Source organism: Drosophila busckii, chromosome 3R (genome assembly GCF_011750605.1).
Source record: "Drosophila busckii strain San Diego stock center, stock number 13000-0081.31 chromosome 3R, ASM1175060v1, whole genome shotgun sequence".
Classification (NCBI taxonomy): Eukaryota; Metazoa; Arthropoda; class Insecta; order Diptera; family Drosophilidae; genus Drosophila; species Drosophila busckii.
This window is the reverse complement of record NC_046607.1, coordinates 17,573,395-17,592,264: the sequence shown is the minus strand read 5'-3', so window position 1 is coordinate 17,592,264 and position 18,870 is coordinate 17,573,395. Positions and strand designations below refer to the sequence as shown.

Here is an 18,870-nt window from a genome sequence, read left to right as displayed (position 1 = left end):
TTACTAAAGTGTAAATATGCTTTTATTTTCTACAATTGGTTAAACAGTTTGTATTTTATATTATTGTCAGGCTGAAGCAATTCTACATATTTTCATTTTTAAAAAGCCGTTGGCGTACATAATGTTATTTAACAGTTGCCCAGCAGTCCAATTGGACTGATAACGCGACAAAAGTCATGAAGTTGGCTGCGCAACTGAGATACGTTTTGCCAGCCCTGGTACTACTGCAGAGTAAATAAATAAAAATCATGAGCCATCATCATCATCACCACCACGAACACGAGGATTCACCGACAAAAACACAGCCCCAAGATGATGAAAACTATAATTTGCTTTGCCAGGCACACGAGGAATTCATCAAGTAAGCATTGTGCACAGTGGCAGCTTTCACAATCAAAATATGCAACGCGCCTTTTTTCTTCTGGTTTTTGCAGCTGCGAATACGACTGCTGTTTGGAACTGCTGCAGCAGCTGGAAGCGCGAGGTGAGAACAGAAGTAGTCTCCTTACTCTGCGCAACAATCGTGCAGTAGTTAACTTCTACAAAACGGGTTGCATCCAACATATGCCGCTGCTACAAGAGCTCGAACAGCTGGTAGACACAAAATTCGAGGGCGGCCATCACCAGGAAGCGGGTGTGGCACATCTATGCCTGAAGCATGGCGGCAACGCTATAACTGTGGCACGCTATAACAGGGCAGTTATTTATTATCATAGGCATATGTATGGCACCGCATTGGAGGCACTAACACCGTTGGTGACGAGGCTGCCGGCGCTTGAGAGGCATATGACAGTGCTAGTGGCTACGTTACAAATGCTGCTGCTGATAGCCACCAATCAGCTAAATCGCGCTGAGGTGTTTTTAGACTACTTGCAGTATAAGATGAACTTGGTGGGCACTGCGCCCATTCCGAATCCAAGCGGTAGTCCAGAGGAGTCTGCTGTTGCTGCTGCAGCAACACCAGCAGTAACACCAACCGCTGCGCTGGAGAACGCAGTAACGCGTGTCGCTGGCCCGTTGCAGGTACTACAATTGCTAACGCTTGTGCTCAATCGGAAGCCCGTGCTGGTTACAGAGGATGGAACGCCGCAATTTGCAGCACTGAAGGCGCAGCAGTATTATATCATGAAGGACTTTCAAATGGCGGCCAAGCAACTAATGCGAATCAATGATGAAAGCACGCAGGCGGGGTAAGTAAACAGCATACGGAAGTGGCGAAACAAATTCCACTATGTTTCGCATTTGCAGCACTGTTACACCACAACTTAGCACGTATATAGCCAACAACATGGGCGTCATTCATCTGCGTGTGCGTCATTATGCAATTGCTGCTAAATTCTTTCAGAATGCTTTGCGTTTTGATCAGCAGCTGGCGACAAATTTGCGACAGTGCACGCTGGAAACGATGGGCTCGGCGCGTTCCTGTGAGATTATGTATAATCTGGGCCTTGCCATGCTGCATTTGCGGCGACCCAAGGAGGCATTCCAATGCTTTCTGGTGCCTGTCAAGCAATATCACAGCAATGCTCGTCTATGGTTTCGTATGGCTGAGGCTTGCATCATGGAACATGAGACGGTAAGTCGACTAAGCTTTATTAAGAAAGTGCACCTTACTTTTTTTCTCACTCCTTAGAAGCTGCTGAGTGAGGAGCATCAGTCCACTGCAGGCAGCAACAGCTCTAGCACAACCAAGCCATATGGGTAGCTAGCAATACTATTTTGCTTTTCGACTGTTTTTATGTAGCTCCCTATCACTTACAGTGCTCCATGCTCTGCTGTGCCAGAGCCCACACTCGAATTTGCCGCGTTGTGCTTGCGCAGCGCGCTCACCCTAACGCTGCAATACAAAACCACATTTCGAATGGGTGGCACGAGCGAGGACTCCACATTGGCACCGTGGTCTCAGCTGCAGGACAATAACTTTTGCAATCCGTCCAAGCCTATAAGCCTGGAATCGCTGGAAGTCATGCTGGCATCCATATATGCAGCATATAGTTTTGCTTCGCTGCGTCTGGGTGATCACGTAACTGCGCTGGAGATGGCCAAGCAGCTGCTGCAAAGCGAACGCTTATCTGATGCGCATAAGTATGTACTGCAAGCAAATTTATAGCATAAAGAGTAGAGTATATATATCATCTGTTGCAGATTGCTGGGACATATGTATGCTGGCGAGGCGCTTATGCTAATGAACAAAGCCGCTGAGGCACGCGATCACCTGGAGCCTACATTTGTAAACAATTTAAATGCCATGGATTTGGAGACGCGCGATTGGCAACTTAAGTCTGTGGAGGCTGCACAAAATGTTGTCAGATACAATTTGGCGGTCGCCTTGGCTCTGCAGAACGATCATCAGACGGCCAAAAGTCTGCTGGCCACACTCACACATCCTATTGTTAATAACAAAGCGTTAAGCTTGCGTCGCCACATCGACGCCGAATTGGCCGCTACCAGTGGCCTCAATTAGACAAAACGAATTATGTAAATTATGTATAGAATGCAAACGAGAGTAAAGTGTAATGTATATAAATAAACTATTGTACTGAATGATGTATTAAAAATCTTCTTACTCTTATGTTAAATTTGCATGCATGAAAATCGATATCGAATCGGTGCTATCAATTCTATTTACTTTTACTTACTAATCTCAATTATTTACACTTAATCGACTAATCATATTAAATAAGTAATCAAGCAAAGCCTTAACATTAATGGAACATTTTGAATTCAGTTTGTGCCATAAACAGTTTGCTTTTTCCAAGTTTTTAGTTGATTGTCAAAAATGCTTAAGGAAAATATTAAATTATTAACCAATCTATTCTTAATATTTCTAACAATTGCAATTGGAAATACTGGTATAATTAGAAATTCATTAAAATTACCAGGAAAAGTAATAAAATTGAAAGGAGAAATAATAAAAAATACAATTACTAAAATAAAAGATAGTAAATTAACTGAAGTGGGTAGTAAACTTAAAGGTCCTAAACTAAATTCGGTGAGTACATGGAATATATCAAATAATAACTTAATTTAAGAGCCATTTTATAGATCGGCATTCTTAAGTCGCACAATTATACAACGGAAACTCATACGGTTACCACTAGTGATGGCTTTATACTGACCATGTTCCGTATACCGCCGAGGGAGCCAAAGGAGAACGCACCCATTGTCTTTATGCAGCACGGAATGACGGCCACGTCGGATATTTATTTGCTCAACGGTCCCAATAATGGCTTAGCCTATATGCTAGCTGATGTGGGCTATGATGTGTGGCTGGGCAATGCGCGAGGCACTCGATATGGTCGAAGACACACAAAGCTCAGTCCCAAAATGAAGGAATTTTGGCAGTTTAGCTGGCATGAGATTGGCACCATTGATGTGCCTGAATCTATAGATCATGTGTTGAAGCTTACCGGTCAGGATGCTGTGCATTATGTGGGGCACTCACAAGGTGGATCCACCTATTTAGTAATGATTTCCATGAAGCCAGAGTACAATCAGAAAATGAAGACGGTGTCACTGCTTGCTCCTGCCGTCTACATGAAAGGTCTAAAACTACCCAAAGTCTTGACTACTTACCTAACTGCACGTGGCGATGCGGAGTTCATGCCATCGAGAACCTTATTGAAGACGATAGAGCCGCTACTATGCGATGTGAATAATAAGGTGTGCTCCAAACTTTATTTCTTGACGGGTCGTGATTCGGATGCAACCAATCGTGTAAGTAAAGTGCTGCTACTATATTATTATTGTATTTACATTTGTATTATATTGTTGTTAGACTATATTGCCTTTGTTGCTGGCCACACATCCAGGTGGCGCATCCACCAGACAACCACTTCACTATTGGCAACTGTCCAAATCGGATAACTTTGCGCAGTTCGACTTTGGCGAAGCGGAAAACCAAAAACGTTATGGACAAGAAAAGCCACCCGAGTATAAATTATCAAATATTAATAAGAAGGCATGGATCAGCATATTCTATGGCAAGAATGATGAAAGGGTTTCCAAGAGTAGTATAATGAGACTGCAGAAACAATTGCATCGTCCAATTATGAATGAAATGCCAAAGGGCTGGAATCATCTGGATTTTGTGATAGCCAATGATGTTAAAGAACATGTTAATATACCCATAATACAAAAAGCCAATGGGTATGAGAACAGGCATAAAGGAAGAAAAAATAAGAAGAAGAAGAAAGAGGTTGCAAATAATACTGAAACCGAATCGTAGACAGAGGCTTTGTATTTCAAATATTTACTATATATTATTACTATACGTTTTAATTAGTTGGAATGTTTACAGTTTATAATAAAATATAAATCAAGCATCGCCTGGTTTGAGTAACATGTCAAATTCGATTGCAAATGCGAAAATTGCAGATACAAAAGCTGAAGTGTATGGAAAACAGTCTAGCAGTTCGAGCTAATGCGGTAGGTTCTACAAATATTCATATATATTTATTATTTTGCAGCATAAAGTGCAAACAAAGACAGTTAGTAAACTCACAATACAAAGATCCAATGCTTATAAAGAAAGTAACTACCTAAATAAAAGTAATGCAAATGACAAAAAGTTTAATTTATGTTCAATATATTTATTAATCAGTACGTTGATTCGCTGTTGATAAGAATTAAATAATTACTTAACTAGCTAAGTTTTTGGCACTTGTTGAAATTGTGGCTGCATCTAAAGCTAACCCCTACCCCTACCCCTTTATCGACGACGCCTTTGCTCGTAACGATTCATCGACAATACAATTTTATCAAAGATATATTCACGCACGCCGAGTCCACAAATAAAATCAAAGTGATTCCAACGCTTCCAGGGCACTTTGTAGACAGCTTCAACATTGCGCAGACGCGCAACCAAGCGCCAAATATCCGCCGGCGCTACAATATAATCATTTTCCGCAAAGAATATGGTAATGGGCGTGCTGACCTTCTCCAGTGCATATTCCGGCGGCTCCAGCTGCTGATAGTGCAACCAATTTCGCTCCGGTCCATGGTCGTATTGTCTGAATTTGGTGGACACATAGCCTTGAAAGTAGTGCATGAGCTGCTTAACCGAGCCGCCAGCGGGAAAATTGGCCATCAAGTCCGGCAGCAGCGTCTTGTTCAGATAACGAGTATCATAGCCCACCGAGGGCCACAAGCGTGTGACACACACTGCTGGCTGCTCATGCTCCAAGCAAGTCATCGATAGAAACTTTTTAAAGAACTTGTTGGTGGAGAACATTTCAATGCCCTCCAGCATTTTGGATACATAGTTGCGTGTGCCCAAAATGGGACCAAATATTTTGGCCAAGCCACTTTGCGTATTGCTAACATAAGCGACAGGCGCCAGCAGCGTGGCCGTCTTGAAGACAGCATTGTACTGCGGCAACATGGAGTTGAGCACTAGGAAGACGGTGCCACCTTGGGAGATGCCCACAAAGTGCATGCGTGCCACGCCCGTTTGATGCAGTATATAGTCCACTTGGGCGGGCATATCGTAGACGCTCATCTCATGCCAGCTAAAGTTCCAGAAATCACGCGCCGTCGTATTAAACCATAGATTGTGGCGGCAGTAGATGTTCCCGCGATTGTTTCCCAGCCAGACGTCGTAGCCGGCGCGCCAGAGCAGATACGCCAACGAATCCTCGCGTCCGTTAAGCAGCCAGCTGTAATATAGAAAAGCTAGTGAACTTTGCAGCTGATAAGCGTCAGCTATATACGCACACATCCGATGAGGCATAGAGACCGGAGAGCAAAAAGACAACGGGGCGACGCAAAACGCTGCCCTGCTGCCCCAGCTGCGGTATGCGATGCAGCGTCAATATGTAACCATCCTTGGTTATCACTGCATGCTGCTCCACATTGTAGCCGTCATGCTGTATGCGACGCACCTGCAATGACAACACAACACCAGTAAACGCAGGAAGTTGACACACACACACACACAAGCACACAAACACAAATAGACAGTCAGTCAGCTGCTGCTGCTGCTGCAGTTGGCACAAATATCATTTTGACATTTGGAGGCCAAAGTGAAGCGTGCGTTAATTAACAATTCCATGTGCGCTTGTCGCTAAGCGTTGCTTTTGGCTTGAGGATTGGTTGGGGTTGGTTGTTGCTACCTACCGCATCAGTTATAATAATTTCGCGCGATTGGCGTGCAGTAGTCACTGTTAGTTGGCGCAACAGCAGCAGCAATGCCAGCATGACGAAATCCAGGCCCAATCGCATGCTGACAGGATTTTTGATTACATATAGTAGCTATAGCGGCTGGGGATTAAGTAATGTCAAACCGGTACGAAATGAAAGCTGTGTGCCAAAAGGATCGTGAAAGTGCCGACAAAGCTTTCAAAACCGAGGCACACACACACACACACTTAAATAACGCGTATACTATATGCAACTCGAGTCAGCATATATGAATGAAAATCGTAAATGTTGTCGTTGTATTGTTGCTGCTGCTGTTGTTGTTGTCGTTGCCGTCAGCATGCGCTGCTAACGTTCGATTCGAATGTGTTTTATCGACTGCGACAAGCGTCGTCGTCGTCGTTTGGGCCAAAAAACAAAAAAACACAAAACTAAAAAATAAAATAAAATTGAGCGCCACAAGCTTAACTGCGCGCACGCTGAGCGCTCGAGTCGCAGTCGCAGGGCTTGTTGTTACTCACTTTTCGGTTTTGCCAACCCACCTGAGACACCTGCATGCTTACGACGCCCAAGTGAACGCTACTGCGCTGCTGCTACCGCTGCCGCTGCTGCTGCTGCTTCTGCGGCGGCGCATCCGTATGCTAACATTCGCCATATACACTGCGCTTAATACTTTGTAACCAATTGGCCAAACCCTCAGCGAAGCACACAGCCTACCCAGCCCCATCTCCCCTTTTGGGCCAATGACTTGGCAAAATGCCATGGTAATTTTTTAATTATAGCAGCGAAAAGAGCGCACAAGCCCAAAAAAAAAACTGTCAACTGTCGGCAACTACAGTGTATGACAAAAGTATGCTTTAAGGAAGTAATATTTTACACTAATTAAGTTTGGGAAATTGAATATTTTAAAATGTTCATATACATTTAAAATATTTTGCATGATTTTTTGTAGATTTGTATAAATAACTTTCATTATTATTTTAAGCAACAAAATTTTTTTGTAATAATAAAGAAAATATCATCATCATATGACTTAGCAACAGCAAAGCTTTCAGTTCTTTGCTTTGCTTTATAGTAGCTATAGTATCTGAGCAGTAAGTACAGCCGTACCCACTTCAATTAAGCCAAACATGCCACTTGCTATTTATGAAAGCTATTTGGGAATTCTTCTTTTTTAAATAGCACATAAATTGCACGAATATTTACACATATTTCGAAATAAAATTGTTGATTAAATTAAGCGCAATAAGCTTTACTTAAGCCCCATTTTAATTCAATTTAAGCAAGCCGTAACGTAAATGAAATTTGTGCACAAGCAAACATTTTGATTTCATTTTGCTTTGTGTAGGGCCCAGCTTGCCATATAAGAATAGAACTTAAGCTTATAGTTGTCATACGTATGATGTATATTTATATTAAGTATACGCTTTCACAATCAATTTCGCTTTTGAGACTGTCGCAATTTCTGGCAGTGCATTTATTTTGGGAGCTACTTACACATTTTTTGGCTGCTTGCCTTTGCTTTAATGTAGTTGTTGTTGTTGTTATTGTTGCTCGCTCGATCGCATTGTCGTGTGTCGCTGTTGTTTTCGCTCAATTGCAATAACCTGTTGCCCAATGTAAATGTAAATGCCGCTCAGCGGCAGCGGCAGCGACTGCGACGTCGACGTCAACAGCGCGCGTCTGCTTATTGAGGATTTTAACGCTGCTCGCTGCCCAATACAAGCCAAGCCATAACCAAATATATATATATACATAGATATATTTTTATGTCTGCATTACGTTTTTACGTATATTTGTATTTAAATACCCGAAAGACAATTGACACAACGCGTTAGACCCCGCCGGACGCCTGGCCCTCCCACCGAGCTCCCACGTGCGTCTCTAACGCTCACAGCATTCAACCCAAAAGAGTTAGGCAGCCAGTCGCATTCATATGGCTGTCGCTTTGTTTGTTTATGGCTTTTTAATAACATATCAACAAACTGCTTTACCAGCGGGGTAACAAGCACTCAAATTTAAAGACTCATGCACTCATACTCGACTCGACTTGACTCGACTGTGCAAATATTTCTTATAGCAAGTCCAGTGGGCAGCTCAATTTCGTCAATGGTTCCGTTTCCAATCTCTACGACCTACTGGCCTATCGTCGTGCACATGAACTCGATGCTCACGTATTTTAGTCACTTGCAAATTGAAGTACGTATGTTTACCCTGACATTACTTTGCATTAAGCAAGCCCAGCCCCAAAACGGGGCGTGTCTGCCTTTTGGGTATTTCTTGTTTTTTTTTTTTTTTTGCTGTTTGGCGTTAAAACAGTTTACGCTAATTTATATTGTGACACATCCGTTAACGCGTGCTGCGTCTGCGGCTGCGGCCCGGCATTAGCCTCAGTAAACAGTTGACAAGCTTTGACAATTAAAACTGCCGCCAGTGCCGCCGTGTAATTAAACGGTATTGAGGCCACGGGCAAGACGGCTCAACAATTTTAAGCCTAAGTAAATTTTATTTAGCCAACAAAGAGTTACGCCTAAACGCACTGTGCGCTTTATTTGACTTTCTTTCACTTTCGACTAATGGATTCTATGTAACCACACACATACATAGAGACACGCTCTTTAGGCCACTCCATTGCCAAATTTGTTTGTTTGCTTTGGTCTCCATACAAGTTTGTTTGCTCATACATGTGATATTCATGTGATGTAATTTATTTTGGTTTGCTTGCGCCTCTCTTTATACTCTATGAATACTTTTATAAGCAAGGGTACTAACGCATGGGCAAGCGGTTTATCAAATGTATTTCGTTTAAATTAAAAATATTTAATAGTTTAAGGAAATGAAAGCCTTTAAATTTAGTTAAAAAGGCTGAGATTTTACACTTCTTAGTAATAAATTTAGTCCATTTTAGTTTGGCTTGTATTCAAAATATTTATTTTAGACTTTTTCTTGTCTTGAATTCAAATGCAACTCACGAGGCATTAAACTCTGTAAAAAATTATGTCTATTTATCTATATTATGTATGTCTATTTATCTTCCATTTAAATCCTACTATATATGCACTTAATTTAATTTACTCTTTAAGTAGTGTATCCAATTTTCAGCTTATATAAAATGTAGTTTAGCTTTCGCCTGACATTTGATAATGCTTGCATTTGCTTGAACTGTGCTTTGAACTTGAAATTCGAAATGGTGAGCAACATACATTTGAATAAACAAACGCACACACACACACACACACAGATACAGAAACAAGCGCACACACGCATGTGCATAGCGGTTACAAATCAAAGGCTTGTTGAGGTTTTTCCTTTAACAATGAGTTGACATTTCACTTTTCACTTTGAGACAGTCGAAAAAGCAGAAGAAAAAATTCGATCGATAAACCGTATGCATATTTATTTCATGTTTTGTTTATTTTTTGTAGCTGTTGTTGTTGATTTGGTTTTTGGTCAGTTTAGAGCTACGCATTGCATTTCCGGCGCAGGGTCAGCCCAAGCCCTTTAGCTGTTTATCGCTGCATTTTGTTATGTATATGGTATATATGTATATATAATGTTTATGTGCAGCTGATAAGCGCAGTTTGTTTGCAGCCGCTCATAAAATGAAAGTGATTGATGCCGCCTTTGGGAATTTACTGGAATTTTCCCAAGGCAGACGCTGACTTAAGCCTTAAGACCCAAGTCTGCAAGAAGGTTTAAGCTCGAGCTGCGCTAATCTTGCTGCTAATTGTTTCTTAATGTGTTTATGACTGCTGCCGAAGTCAAACAGCAAATAGCAATTGCCGTAGGTAAGTGCGCTTCCTTATCGTCTACCTGGACTATTCTACATTTGACTGTCGTGAATTTTACAAAATAATTACACGTAGACATAGACGCGTCGTCGTTGACTCATGAGCCGAAGCTAGTAGTTGGCTCTAAAAACGGCGCTCAGAGCCTGGAACTGGGCACATGACAATTGCCGCTCGTAAAACGCTGTGAATAGCAGCAAGCGAAAAATAAATAAATAAAATACACATAAAAATAAAAATAAACACAACAAATTACAACCGCCTCCGCCTCAGTCATGTCAGCAGCAATAGTGCATACAAAAGGAACACACACACACACACACACATACAGACAAGCTGAATGTATATATAGACCTTAGTAGGAAGTTGCCAGCGACGATGTCTCCATCAGTGTCTGTGTGCCCGTGACTCAGCACTAAAAGGGAAATCAATTGATTCCTTCCTGTTGCTTGGCCAGCAACAAAAATCTAAATGCTTAACGAGTAAATTGAATCTGAAGGCGCGCGCACACATTAGTCAAATTTTTAATGCCACCGCACGCGGCATGCGGCATGAGGCAAGCGGCATTACCTGCTGTAGTTGCTGCTGCCGTAATCAATAAAACATAAACAGTGGGCACGACAAGTTGCCGCACAAGCAGCAGCAGCAGCAGCGGACGCTGCCTCCCAATCCCAGTTGCTGCCCATTGAACTGGCCGCAACACGTAACGGGGCAAGCTGCATGTTGTAAGCTTGTTACTTACACACTTTTTATTCAAATGTAAATATGTATGGAAAATTTTCAAACGCTGACGACAGCGTCCAGCAGCATCTACAGCTTCATCAAAGTCTCTCCTCGTGCATTTGCTAGAACTTTTCTTTGGGGCTTTGCTGTCGGAGCGTTGAGCTCGTCATTACGTCAATCCGTCAATCGAGCGGCCTTTCAGTTTAGCTTTTATTGAAAGAGAGCTACGTGGTCCGCACACCGGCTGCCAGGCAACCGAACAGCTTGTATCCCATTTGAGACTTGGCAAGCTGCATCTATGACAATCATTCATAGAGTAAACTTGTGGAGCTCAAATTGAGAAGCAACTGAAATTCATTTAATATCTAAAAGTTAATAAAGCTGATGATGCTATAAATAAATATAGATTTTATTTAATTTTAGTTAATAGAAACAGATGCAAGTCATAATATATTTTAAAAATGATATATTCTTAAACAAAACTATTCAGAAATTAGGTTAGAGACCTAACTATAATCATAACATAATCATAATCATTGATAAGATTTTTGTCTAATTTTTATTAAAAGCTTTAATTTAGCGTATACTTAATTTATGCTTTACTTAGACTTACTCATAATAAATCAGTGTACAGAGTCTCACATTGTCAGCTGAAATCTTTAATTTTGTCTGAAGCTTGTTATTTTTTAAGTCTATTTACAACCTTGACTTTTAATGTGCTGCACATAAAAGTTTTTAAAAGAATTTTTATTTATTTTCGAAAACTTTATTTCGCAAAACAACAGCGGGCGCATAACTATGTTAAGTGCTTGTTTGCATTATGTTGGCAATTAAAAATAATAATATTTTGATTGCAATTTGCATATGTTTTCAATAGTTTTCCTCTTTTTTTATGCAACCCTATGCAACATCTGGTTGACATATTAAAGTTTCAGCTTACAAACTGATGCATAAATGATGTATAGCGTTGAGGCCTGCCTGTGTGGCTGCCTTTGCTCTTTATTGTTTCTGAGCTCTTTTGTATTTTGAGTTCTTTTGTTGTTGTGTTTATAAGCAATAAACAATGCGAAGTACTGCGAAGCTGAAGGTTCAGGTCCAGCGCGTATAGTGCGTGCAGGCTACCTACAAAAGCTGCGGCCAATAATGATGTTGGGGATGCGGATGATGATGATGATGATGATGATTGGGCTGTGCATGATGGTGTTCAAGTATATCAAGTTCAGAGCCAAGCCAAAAATGTTAGCACAAGTGTGCAGCAGTGTTTGTCCCCAAAAGCAGCGAGGGGCAGCAAGTTCTATGGCGCTAGGGCACTTATCAGACAAATACCAAGAAATAAACACGCATACAGTAGCAGCATATTGATGTGTCTGTCTGTCTGTGTGTGTGTGTGGCTGCCAATGCCCTATTATTATCCAAAAAGCAAATACTAAATGCAGCCCAAACGTTCGCAGGCCAGGCAGACCCGACCCGAGAGCACAGGCCGAAGCAGAGGCCTACACAGCGTCGTTGCTTGCATTTGCCTGCGCACACACACACAGTTACTCTCACACACACACACACACATAGGCAGGCAAACACAGCGTGTTAGTCGGCAACAAAATTCCAGAGCGCACGCGTTCTCAACTTTAGTTCTTTGCAAGTGGCCAACGCGTTCGGTTCGCTGCGTGGTCTAAGTGTCTGAGAAAAGAAAAATTAAAGAGAAAACGTAGCAAAAGTAACAGCTGAAAGTGGAAAGAACCAGCAGCAGCAACGTTTAACTGTGTTTCTGTGCCTTAGTGTGTGTGTTTGTTGTTTGTTTCGCCGGTTTTGTAGATTTCGTGGCCAGTTTTTATCGTTCAGCTTTTTGTAGCAGCAGCCAGCAGCAGCAAGGAGCCAACAAGCTAATCAATCATTCATTCAATATGGCCATGCTACAGCAGCAACGAGCATGGGGCAGCTGCAACTGGCTGTTGCATGCCCCGCTGGCGTTTATTGTAATCTTGTCTGCCTGCCAAGCAATCACTTGTAAGTACTGCGGTCGCATCTTGAATTTAAGTTGAATTTTTAGTTGCAAGCCACTATATCTTGCATCTATTGTCGTCGTAATAAACTTGTTGTTGTAATTGTTATTGTTGCCCGTTGCCGTTGCCGTTGCTGTGATCGAGAGTCAGGCCTTTGACTTATATTGCTGTAGATGCTGCTGCTGTTGCGGCTTTATTGCAATTTTTTCCTACTTGTATCTTTTTCACTTTGTTGGCATAATTCGAAACGGGCACATACAATTCGCGTTCGCGTAATTATGCCACGGAAGAGGCGCCGCCGCCGCCAAAAGCCGCAACATCAAGCCCTCATGGGTGTCATATAAATGCCTTGTGCCGCGCCTTCCCCCTCCCCCCCTTGTGCCAGCAACCGCAATTTATACGCCAATGCAGTAGCAGCGTGCGAAAGTTCAATAATGTTTAGTAACATGGCAATTGCAGCGGTCACCGAGTTCAAATTGAGTGATAAAACTCAGATAACAGTAGCGCTTCAAAGGCAGAGGGTTGGGCCCAAATACAATGTGTTGCAGCATAGGACTGCAGTAACCATAAAAAATCAATAAAAAGCAGCTTAAGTAAGACTAAGAATTAGATTGAGTTTAATATGAAAAGAGAATTATGGGAAACGTTTTATTTTAGAGATTTAAATTTGATTAAAGGAAATATAAATATTAATAAGACTGCTTAGCTGATATTTGATAAATGAAGGAAATAATACATATAGAAATTATTTAAGTACCTAATAAGCCAAAGACTTCTTCTTCATTTTTAATAATTATGCTGTAGAAACTGCTTAAGCTTAAAGTAAATTATTAATAGAATCTTCTTTGCCCCTTCTATATCTTCTTTGTATGCTTTTTAATGACTCACTTACCCCCAGCATTTAATGCTCTTGGTGCTTTTTCTTGGTTATATCTTGACAAAGAAGCAAAACAATAAAACCACAAAATAATTGCAGCATTTATAGCTGTTAATGTGTTCCGGAAATAAAATGCACACGCAGATAAAAATTTTATGCTGATATGTTAAATGCAAAAAATCAAGAAGCAGATAAAAAAAGAAATTTTATTTACAAGAACTAGCCGGATATGCAAAGTTATGAGCAGAATTTTGATTATGTTTTTTTAAGCTCACAACAATATATGTAAAGCTAAACAAATTACTATGTTAAGCCTGCTTAAATTTTCTAATGCCATAAAACTGGCATAAAATGAAATCAGAAATATATTTATTATGCATTGTTGTAAATATATATATTAGCTGCATGTGAACATGCAAACACATGTATATATGCAGGCATGTTTTCTCACCTAAATAACATGCCACACACACAGCGAGCGACCAATACAACAACATGATGTGACCAGAAAAAGATAATTTTCTAACACAGACACACACACACACGAACACGCACAGGCGTTTTTAAATGCAGGCATAAATATTATAGACTATAGAGACTAGACTGTGGCTGTGGCAGTTGACACTGCTCCGGTTTGGGCAACTGCAGCAGCAGCCGCAGCAGCAGCCAAAGCAGCAGCAGGCGGTGGCATCAGACTGTGCGTTAAAATCGATTTCAGTTTATTTTCCACTGTAAATGGTTTTTGTCTCTTGTTTTTGTTTTGTGCCGCATGCTTTGTTCCATTTGAAGACATTTTAGACACTTGGGCTGCCCCTAAGTTCTTGATCTGCTTGTTATTGTTGTTGTTGTTGTTGCATGCAATCCCAAAAGGCATTGGACAGCAGCAGCATAGAAATGTTGATATAGGCATAGGGACAAGAGTCCCACTGATGCATATCTTGTTCGTATTGGGTATCTACTAATTTTCAAGTTCTACGAATGCAGTTGCATTCAACAGAGATATGAGTGTGTGTGTGTGTGTGTGTGTGTACAATCAACTCATAAATAAGGCAGCTACTTTAGAGTTGGGTTGTCTTGTTGCTTTGTTTATTGTGTTGCTAATTTGGTATTTCTCCATTTGGCTGTGTGTTTGGAATTTTAATCACTGCAGCGGACACTTGGACACATTTTGAATTATGAGGCGCGGGCGGCTTTACTGGAACACAGCTAAGAATCTCATTTTTTTTAAATTATTTTTTTTGGGTAGCCGCAATCGTGACGTCGAAAAAGTAAAAAAAGGGGCGCGCGGTGCGCATTTGTCAATGGGCAATGTGTGAGAAAATGTGCACTGCATGTTGACAGTCATGATAGCTCAACACTAACACACACACACACGCATTAAGCGTATGTCTGTGTTTGTGTTTGGGCTTGGTTATAAAAAACAATAACCATAACGTATGTGTTGGCAGTTATATTAGTTGATTATTTGCTTTAATGCTCGGGGCTTTATCAATGAAGCATTTCGAAAATGCATTTTCATTCTATAAAGAAAACTGTTTACGAGCAGTGAAAGTTTATGGGCACCCACTTTGTAAATTAATTAACAAAACTAACAAATGTAGTTTTTAAGTAGCGCAAAGTGTTTTTAATTTAATGGAGTTTGCTTTTGCTTTTGCAGTGGAAACAACTACGCTGCCTGCGCTGGACTTGGACTTGGAGCAAGCCGCCACCACCATCATAGTGCCTGCTGTTGCAAGCGTAACCAATGAGTCTACAACAGCAGCAGCAGTGGCAGCAGCAGCCGCTGCAGCGGCAGCAGCATCAGCAGTTGATGCTGGCGTTGTAACTGAAGTGACCGATGAGTTTGTTTCTTTGGGTGGCGAGGGTCTCGAGCAGGGCATACGCAATGCGGTCAAGAGCGAGGTTGAGCTGGCAATTGAAGCCGAGGCGGAAAAACAAGTAGAGACAGAGCAACAGCCCAAGCCGACAGGCGACACTGCTGAAAATACAGGTGGGTTGCCCGCTTAACACCCAAACAGACAGCAATATATATAAATTTTGTATTTTTTCTTTTTGCAGCACAAGCAGCGCGTGAGCCCAAAACTCTGGAGGTGGACACGGCACAAGTTGAGGCGACGAAGCCTTTGCCAAATGTAACCAGCGATCTGGTTGCTGTCATTTTCGATGAGAATCGCGCCATTACCGAGCAGCCCATAACGAAAACAAATCTATTGGCACTGGAGCAGCAGCATCAGCAGATCAACGAGGAGGAGGAGGAGGCTGAGGCAGCAACAACTGCACTGCCCACATTTGAGCTGCCCAAGCATCAGGTGACAAAGAAACAAGGTGTTGAAGATTTACTGCCGATTGAAGTGGCTGCCGAGGTGCCACTGGAGCTTGACGCAGCAACTGAGCAAGCAGTGGTAGCAGTAACTGCAGAGCCTGTCCAAGCAGTCAAGGAAGAGCCAACAGAGCCAACGCAGCAGAATGAAATTGAGGAAAATATTATAGAAAGCCAGGAAGAAACGCAGCCAAAAGTAACAACAATTTTTGAAAAGGAACAAGAGCAGCAGCAAGAGAAGCAACAGGAGCAACAGCAACCGCAAGAAGAGAAGCAACAGGAAGTAGTGCCCGCAGAGACTTCAGCTGTTAAGGTTGCCGAGCCTGCTAAGGAAACTGTTGTGGAAGAAGAAACTGTTGCCCAGCCAGCAAAGCAAACTGTTGTAGAAGAAATTGTTGCTGAGCCAGCCAAGGAAACTGTTGTAGAAGAAATTGTTGCTGAGCCAGCCAAGGAAACTGTTGTAGAACAAATTGTTGCTGAGCCAGAAAAAGAGATTGTTGAGGATAAGATTATTGCCGAGCCTGCAAAGGAAGATATTGTGGAAGCAATTGTGCCCACCACTGAAAGCAACGTTGAGCAGAAGTTATCAGTTAAACAGCCAGAGCTAGAACCTTCAGTTGCAGACCCAGTGCACCCACTAACTCAAGTTGAAAACGAGCCAATAGTAGAGCCCGAATCCGTGCCTGCTGTACAAAGCGAAGTCAACAGCCAATCAACAGATCAACCCAAAGAAGAAGCCGCTACAGCTAAGCCAGACAAAGCAGATCAAGCCAAGTCTGAGGAGTCTGTGGAATCAGTGGAGTCACAGGAAGACACAGCTGCAGAGCATGAGGAAGCAGCAGTGCATACCGATAAGCCCAAGGCCGAACATGACGACTCTGCTGAAACTGAAGAGCTCTCTGCAGATGATCCCAAGGCAAGAGCTGAGGATAGCACTGCCACGCCGCTGGTTTCCTATCCGCCGCATAACTCTGGCCAAACCTTCGACAGCAACTTGGCGGATGAGCGCAGCGCACATTTGTCGCTCGCCTCCAGCAATCGTTCGACGCTCATCATAGCACTCTGCTCTGGCACTGCTGTCATCTTTATAGTCACCTCTTTGGTCATCTTTATGCTGTCGTTCCAACGCCAGCGCGGCACTTTGGATATTGAAATGCAGGAGCAGCGCTTGGGCAAGGATGATTTGGATGAGGAGGATGCACAAATGAAATTGCTTGATGTGGAGCTAGCGACGCCTGTTATTGTGTCCATGGGCTCAGAGGAAACTGATGAATGCCTGTAGAGAGTTCTTAGCCGAACTCAGTGCATTGTAAATATTTTCATTTAATTTTGAGATTGAGCGTTTTTTTTCCTTCTTATTTAAGTCCAGCAGCACTAAAGACTTGAGCTAGCTGCTCAGACTGGTTGTTACGGATTCAGTTGCCAACATTTATTGACTGCAATGCCGCAAAAAACAAAACAAAATACAAAAAAAATGTATGAAAAACGATAACGAACCCACTTCAAATTATTTGCCATATTTTTGTTTAATTTTAGCTGCACTTTTATGCTATAAGTTTTTGCTCTGTTCGCTATAAAATATATCTATACATGACAAATTATTTATCTTTAGGAATTTTATATAGCCATTAAGCACACATTCATTGAGTCTCTGATGGAAAATCAGAATAAATATTTTCGATTAATTAAAATGAAGCATTTTTATTGGAGTTGAATGAAAACAAAATCACTTACTTGGTATATTTCAAAATTCAGTTGTAGACCGCTGAGATTTGTGGCCTGCAAACTTAGTTATCTTTGCAACAAGTTGGCAGCTTGAATTATTTATGAGGCTGCCCTAAAAGTAGGCAACAATTTTTAAAATTATTATGCGATCTACACTTGTATAGATCAGGGCTGCAAGCAAGTTGTGTTACTTATGTGTTTACATACATATAATGGAATTGTTAGAAATGCATTAATGCTTTTAAATATTCACAACGTTGCTAAAATTAGCAATAAGCTGGGCTTATATTTAAAGCCAACATTTTAAAGCGCAAGTAAGTGCAATAAAGACAAAATTTTGATGCATTGGTTTCATTGCTTACTTTTGACTTTATAGTAGATAAGAATATACTGCTGAACTTTACGCTATTCTGGGAACAAATAGACAAACAAGCTTATGGGCTATAAATAAAAAATGAAACTAAATCAAAGACAGCTGTGAAATGAGTTCAGCTGCATACACAGGGGTCAACACGAAATGATGGAAAGCTTTGTCGCCCTCATAATCATAAAGATACTACCGCATTTTATGCTTTTAACACGACTAATTGCATTGAATTAAAAGCTTTGGCGCTGTGCGGTGCATCAAAGGCAGATTTTTAATAAGTTCACAAAGTTGAGAGCACGATCTACTAATAGAGTGAGCACTGAGATAGCGAGAGCGACTGTTGTGTGGGAGAGCTAAACTTTGCCATATGCTCATAATCGATGAGCACTTATTGAACTTTTCCACAGCAACGTTGAGTTTTCTTTTACGCGAGTTGTGAGCTGTTGTTGTTGTTCTAAATGAGCTTAATGAGCTCAATGAAAAGGCGCGCGCGGCATCGTGACCGAAATCGAAATAAACAAATTCATTTGGAGATTAAGAGCGGTGCCCAGTGCCCGCTGCTGCTGGTTGTGGGTTGAATATCTTGGCTGTTTATACTTTATGTTTATGTGAACTTATGCAATGGCCCCCATGCCCCATGCCCACTGTGTACAAAGTCAATTAAATGGCCAAAAGAAAAACAATTTAATATTAATAAAAATAACAAACTTATGATTGCTCTGCAACAGCAATTGAAAAGCAATAAAATATCAATTGTCAGCATAATTTTTTATCATAGCTAAATGCGAGTTTGGAAACCCAATAGATGCGACAACATTGTGGTGTGCGACATAAAAAAAAACAAAGTTGGTTACACTAGGGTTTCAATAAAATGCAATGATGAACTAACAGCTACGCTGTAGAAAATATATAAAAATAAATACATGGCAGCT

General features: G+C 41.4%; 4 protein-coding genes across 4 annotated transcripts; 3 read left to right on the top strand and 1 right to left on the bottom strand.

The window, feature by feature from the left end:
* The first annotated feature begins 69 nt into the window (after positions 1–69).
* LOC108601883 (CCR4-NOT transcription complex subunit 10) lies at positions 70–2,544 on the top strand. The gene is made up of 6 exons (XM_017989857.1): positions 70–361; positions 435–1,190; positions 1,249–1,576; positions 1,634–1,701; positions 1,762–2,085; positions 2,146–2,544. Exons 1-6 carry the CDS (start codon positions 249–251, stop codon positions 2,462–2,464), a joined length of 1,908 nt encoding a protein of 635 aa, XP_017845346.1. The 5' UTR covers positions 70–248; the 3' UTR covers positions 2,465–2,544.
* Positions 2,545–2,911: 367 nt separating this feature from the next.
* On the top strand, positions 2,912–4,326 carry LOC108602561 (lipase 3; the record flags this gene model as incomplete). The annotated part of the gene is made up of 3 exons (XM_017990696.1): positions 2,912–2,992; positions 3,046–3,717; positions 3,779–4,326. Coding segments are annotated over 3 exons (1,203 nt in total), but the record flags the coding sequence as incomplete, so codon positions are not given.
* Positions 4,327–4,593: 267 nt separating this feature from the next.
* On the bottom strand, positions 4,594–6,620 carry LOC108602054 (lipase 3). The gene is made up of 3 exons (XM_017990068.1): positions 6,118–6,620; positions 5,716–5,882; positions 4,594–5,657 (listed from the first exon to the last, which is right to left on the bottom strand). Exons 1-3 carry the CDS (start codon positions 6,220–6,222, stop codon positions 4,712–4,714), a joined length of 1,218 nt encoding a protein of 405 aa, XP_017845557.1. The 5' UTR covers positions 6,223–6,620; the 3' UTR covers positions 4,594–4,711.
* Positions 6,621–12,286: 5,666 nt separating this feature from the next.
* On the top strand, positions 12,287–17,452 carry LOC108601827 (probable serine/threonine-protein kinase kinX). The gene is made up of 3 exons (XM_017989768.1): positions 12,287–12,653; positions 15,184–15,516; positions 15,585–17,452. The coding sequence occupies exons 1-3, from the start codon at positions 12,551–12,553 to the stop codon at positions 17,126–17,128; spliced, it is 1,980 nt and encodes a 659-aa protein (XP_017845257.1). The 5' UTR covers positions 12,287–12,550; the 3' UTR covers positions 17,129–17,452.
* The last annotated feature ends 1,418 nt before the right edge of the window (positions 17,453–18,870 follow it).

Excerpts from the sequence above, each read along its gene's own strand:
- LOC108601883 (XM_017989857.1), top strand. The coding sequence starts at position 249 with ATGAGCCATCATCATCATCACCACCACGAACACGAGGATTCACCGACA. Across the intron at positions 362-434 it reads GCACACGAGGAATTCATCAA|CTGCGAATACGACTGCTGTT; the intron begins GTAAGCATTGTG and ends TGGTTTTTGCAG. Across the intron at positions 2,086-2,145 it reads CGCTTATCTGATGCGCATAA|ATTGCTGGGACATATGTATG; the intron begins GTATGTACTGCA and ends CATCTGTTGCAG.
- LOC108602054 (XM_017990068.1), bottom strand. The coding sequence starts at position 6,222 with ATGCGATTGGGCCTGGATTTCGTCATGCTGGCATTGCTGCTGCTGTTG. Across the intron at positions 5,883-6,117 it reads AAATTATTATAACTGATGCG|GTGCGTCGCATACAGCATGA; the intron begins GTAGGTAGCAAC and ends TTGTCATTGCAG. Across the intron at positions 5,658-5,715 it reads CTCTATGCCTCATCGGATGT|CTGGCTGCTTAACGGACGCG; the intron begins GTGCGTATATAG and ends TCTATATTACAG.
- LOC108601827 (XM_017989768.1), top strand. The coding sequence starts at position 12,551 with ATGGCCATGCTACAGCAGCAACGAGCATGGGGCAGCTGCAACTGGCTG. Across the intron at positions 12,654-15,183 it reads TGCCTGCCAAGCAATCACTT|TGGAAACAACTACGCTGCCT; the intron begins GTAAGTACTGCG and ends TTGCTTTTGCAG. Across the intron at positions 15,517-15,584 it reads CGACACTGCTGAAAATACAG|CACAAGCAGCGCGTGAGCCC; the intron begins GTGGGTTGCCCG and ends TTCTTTTTGCAG.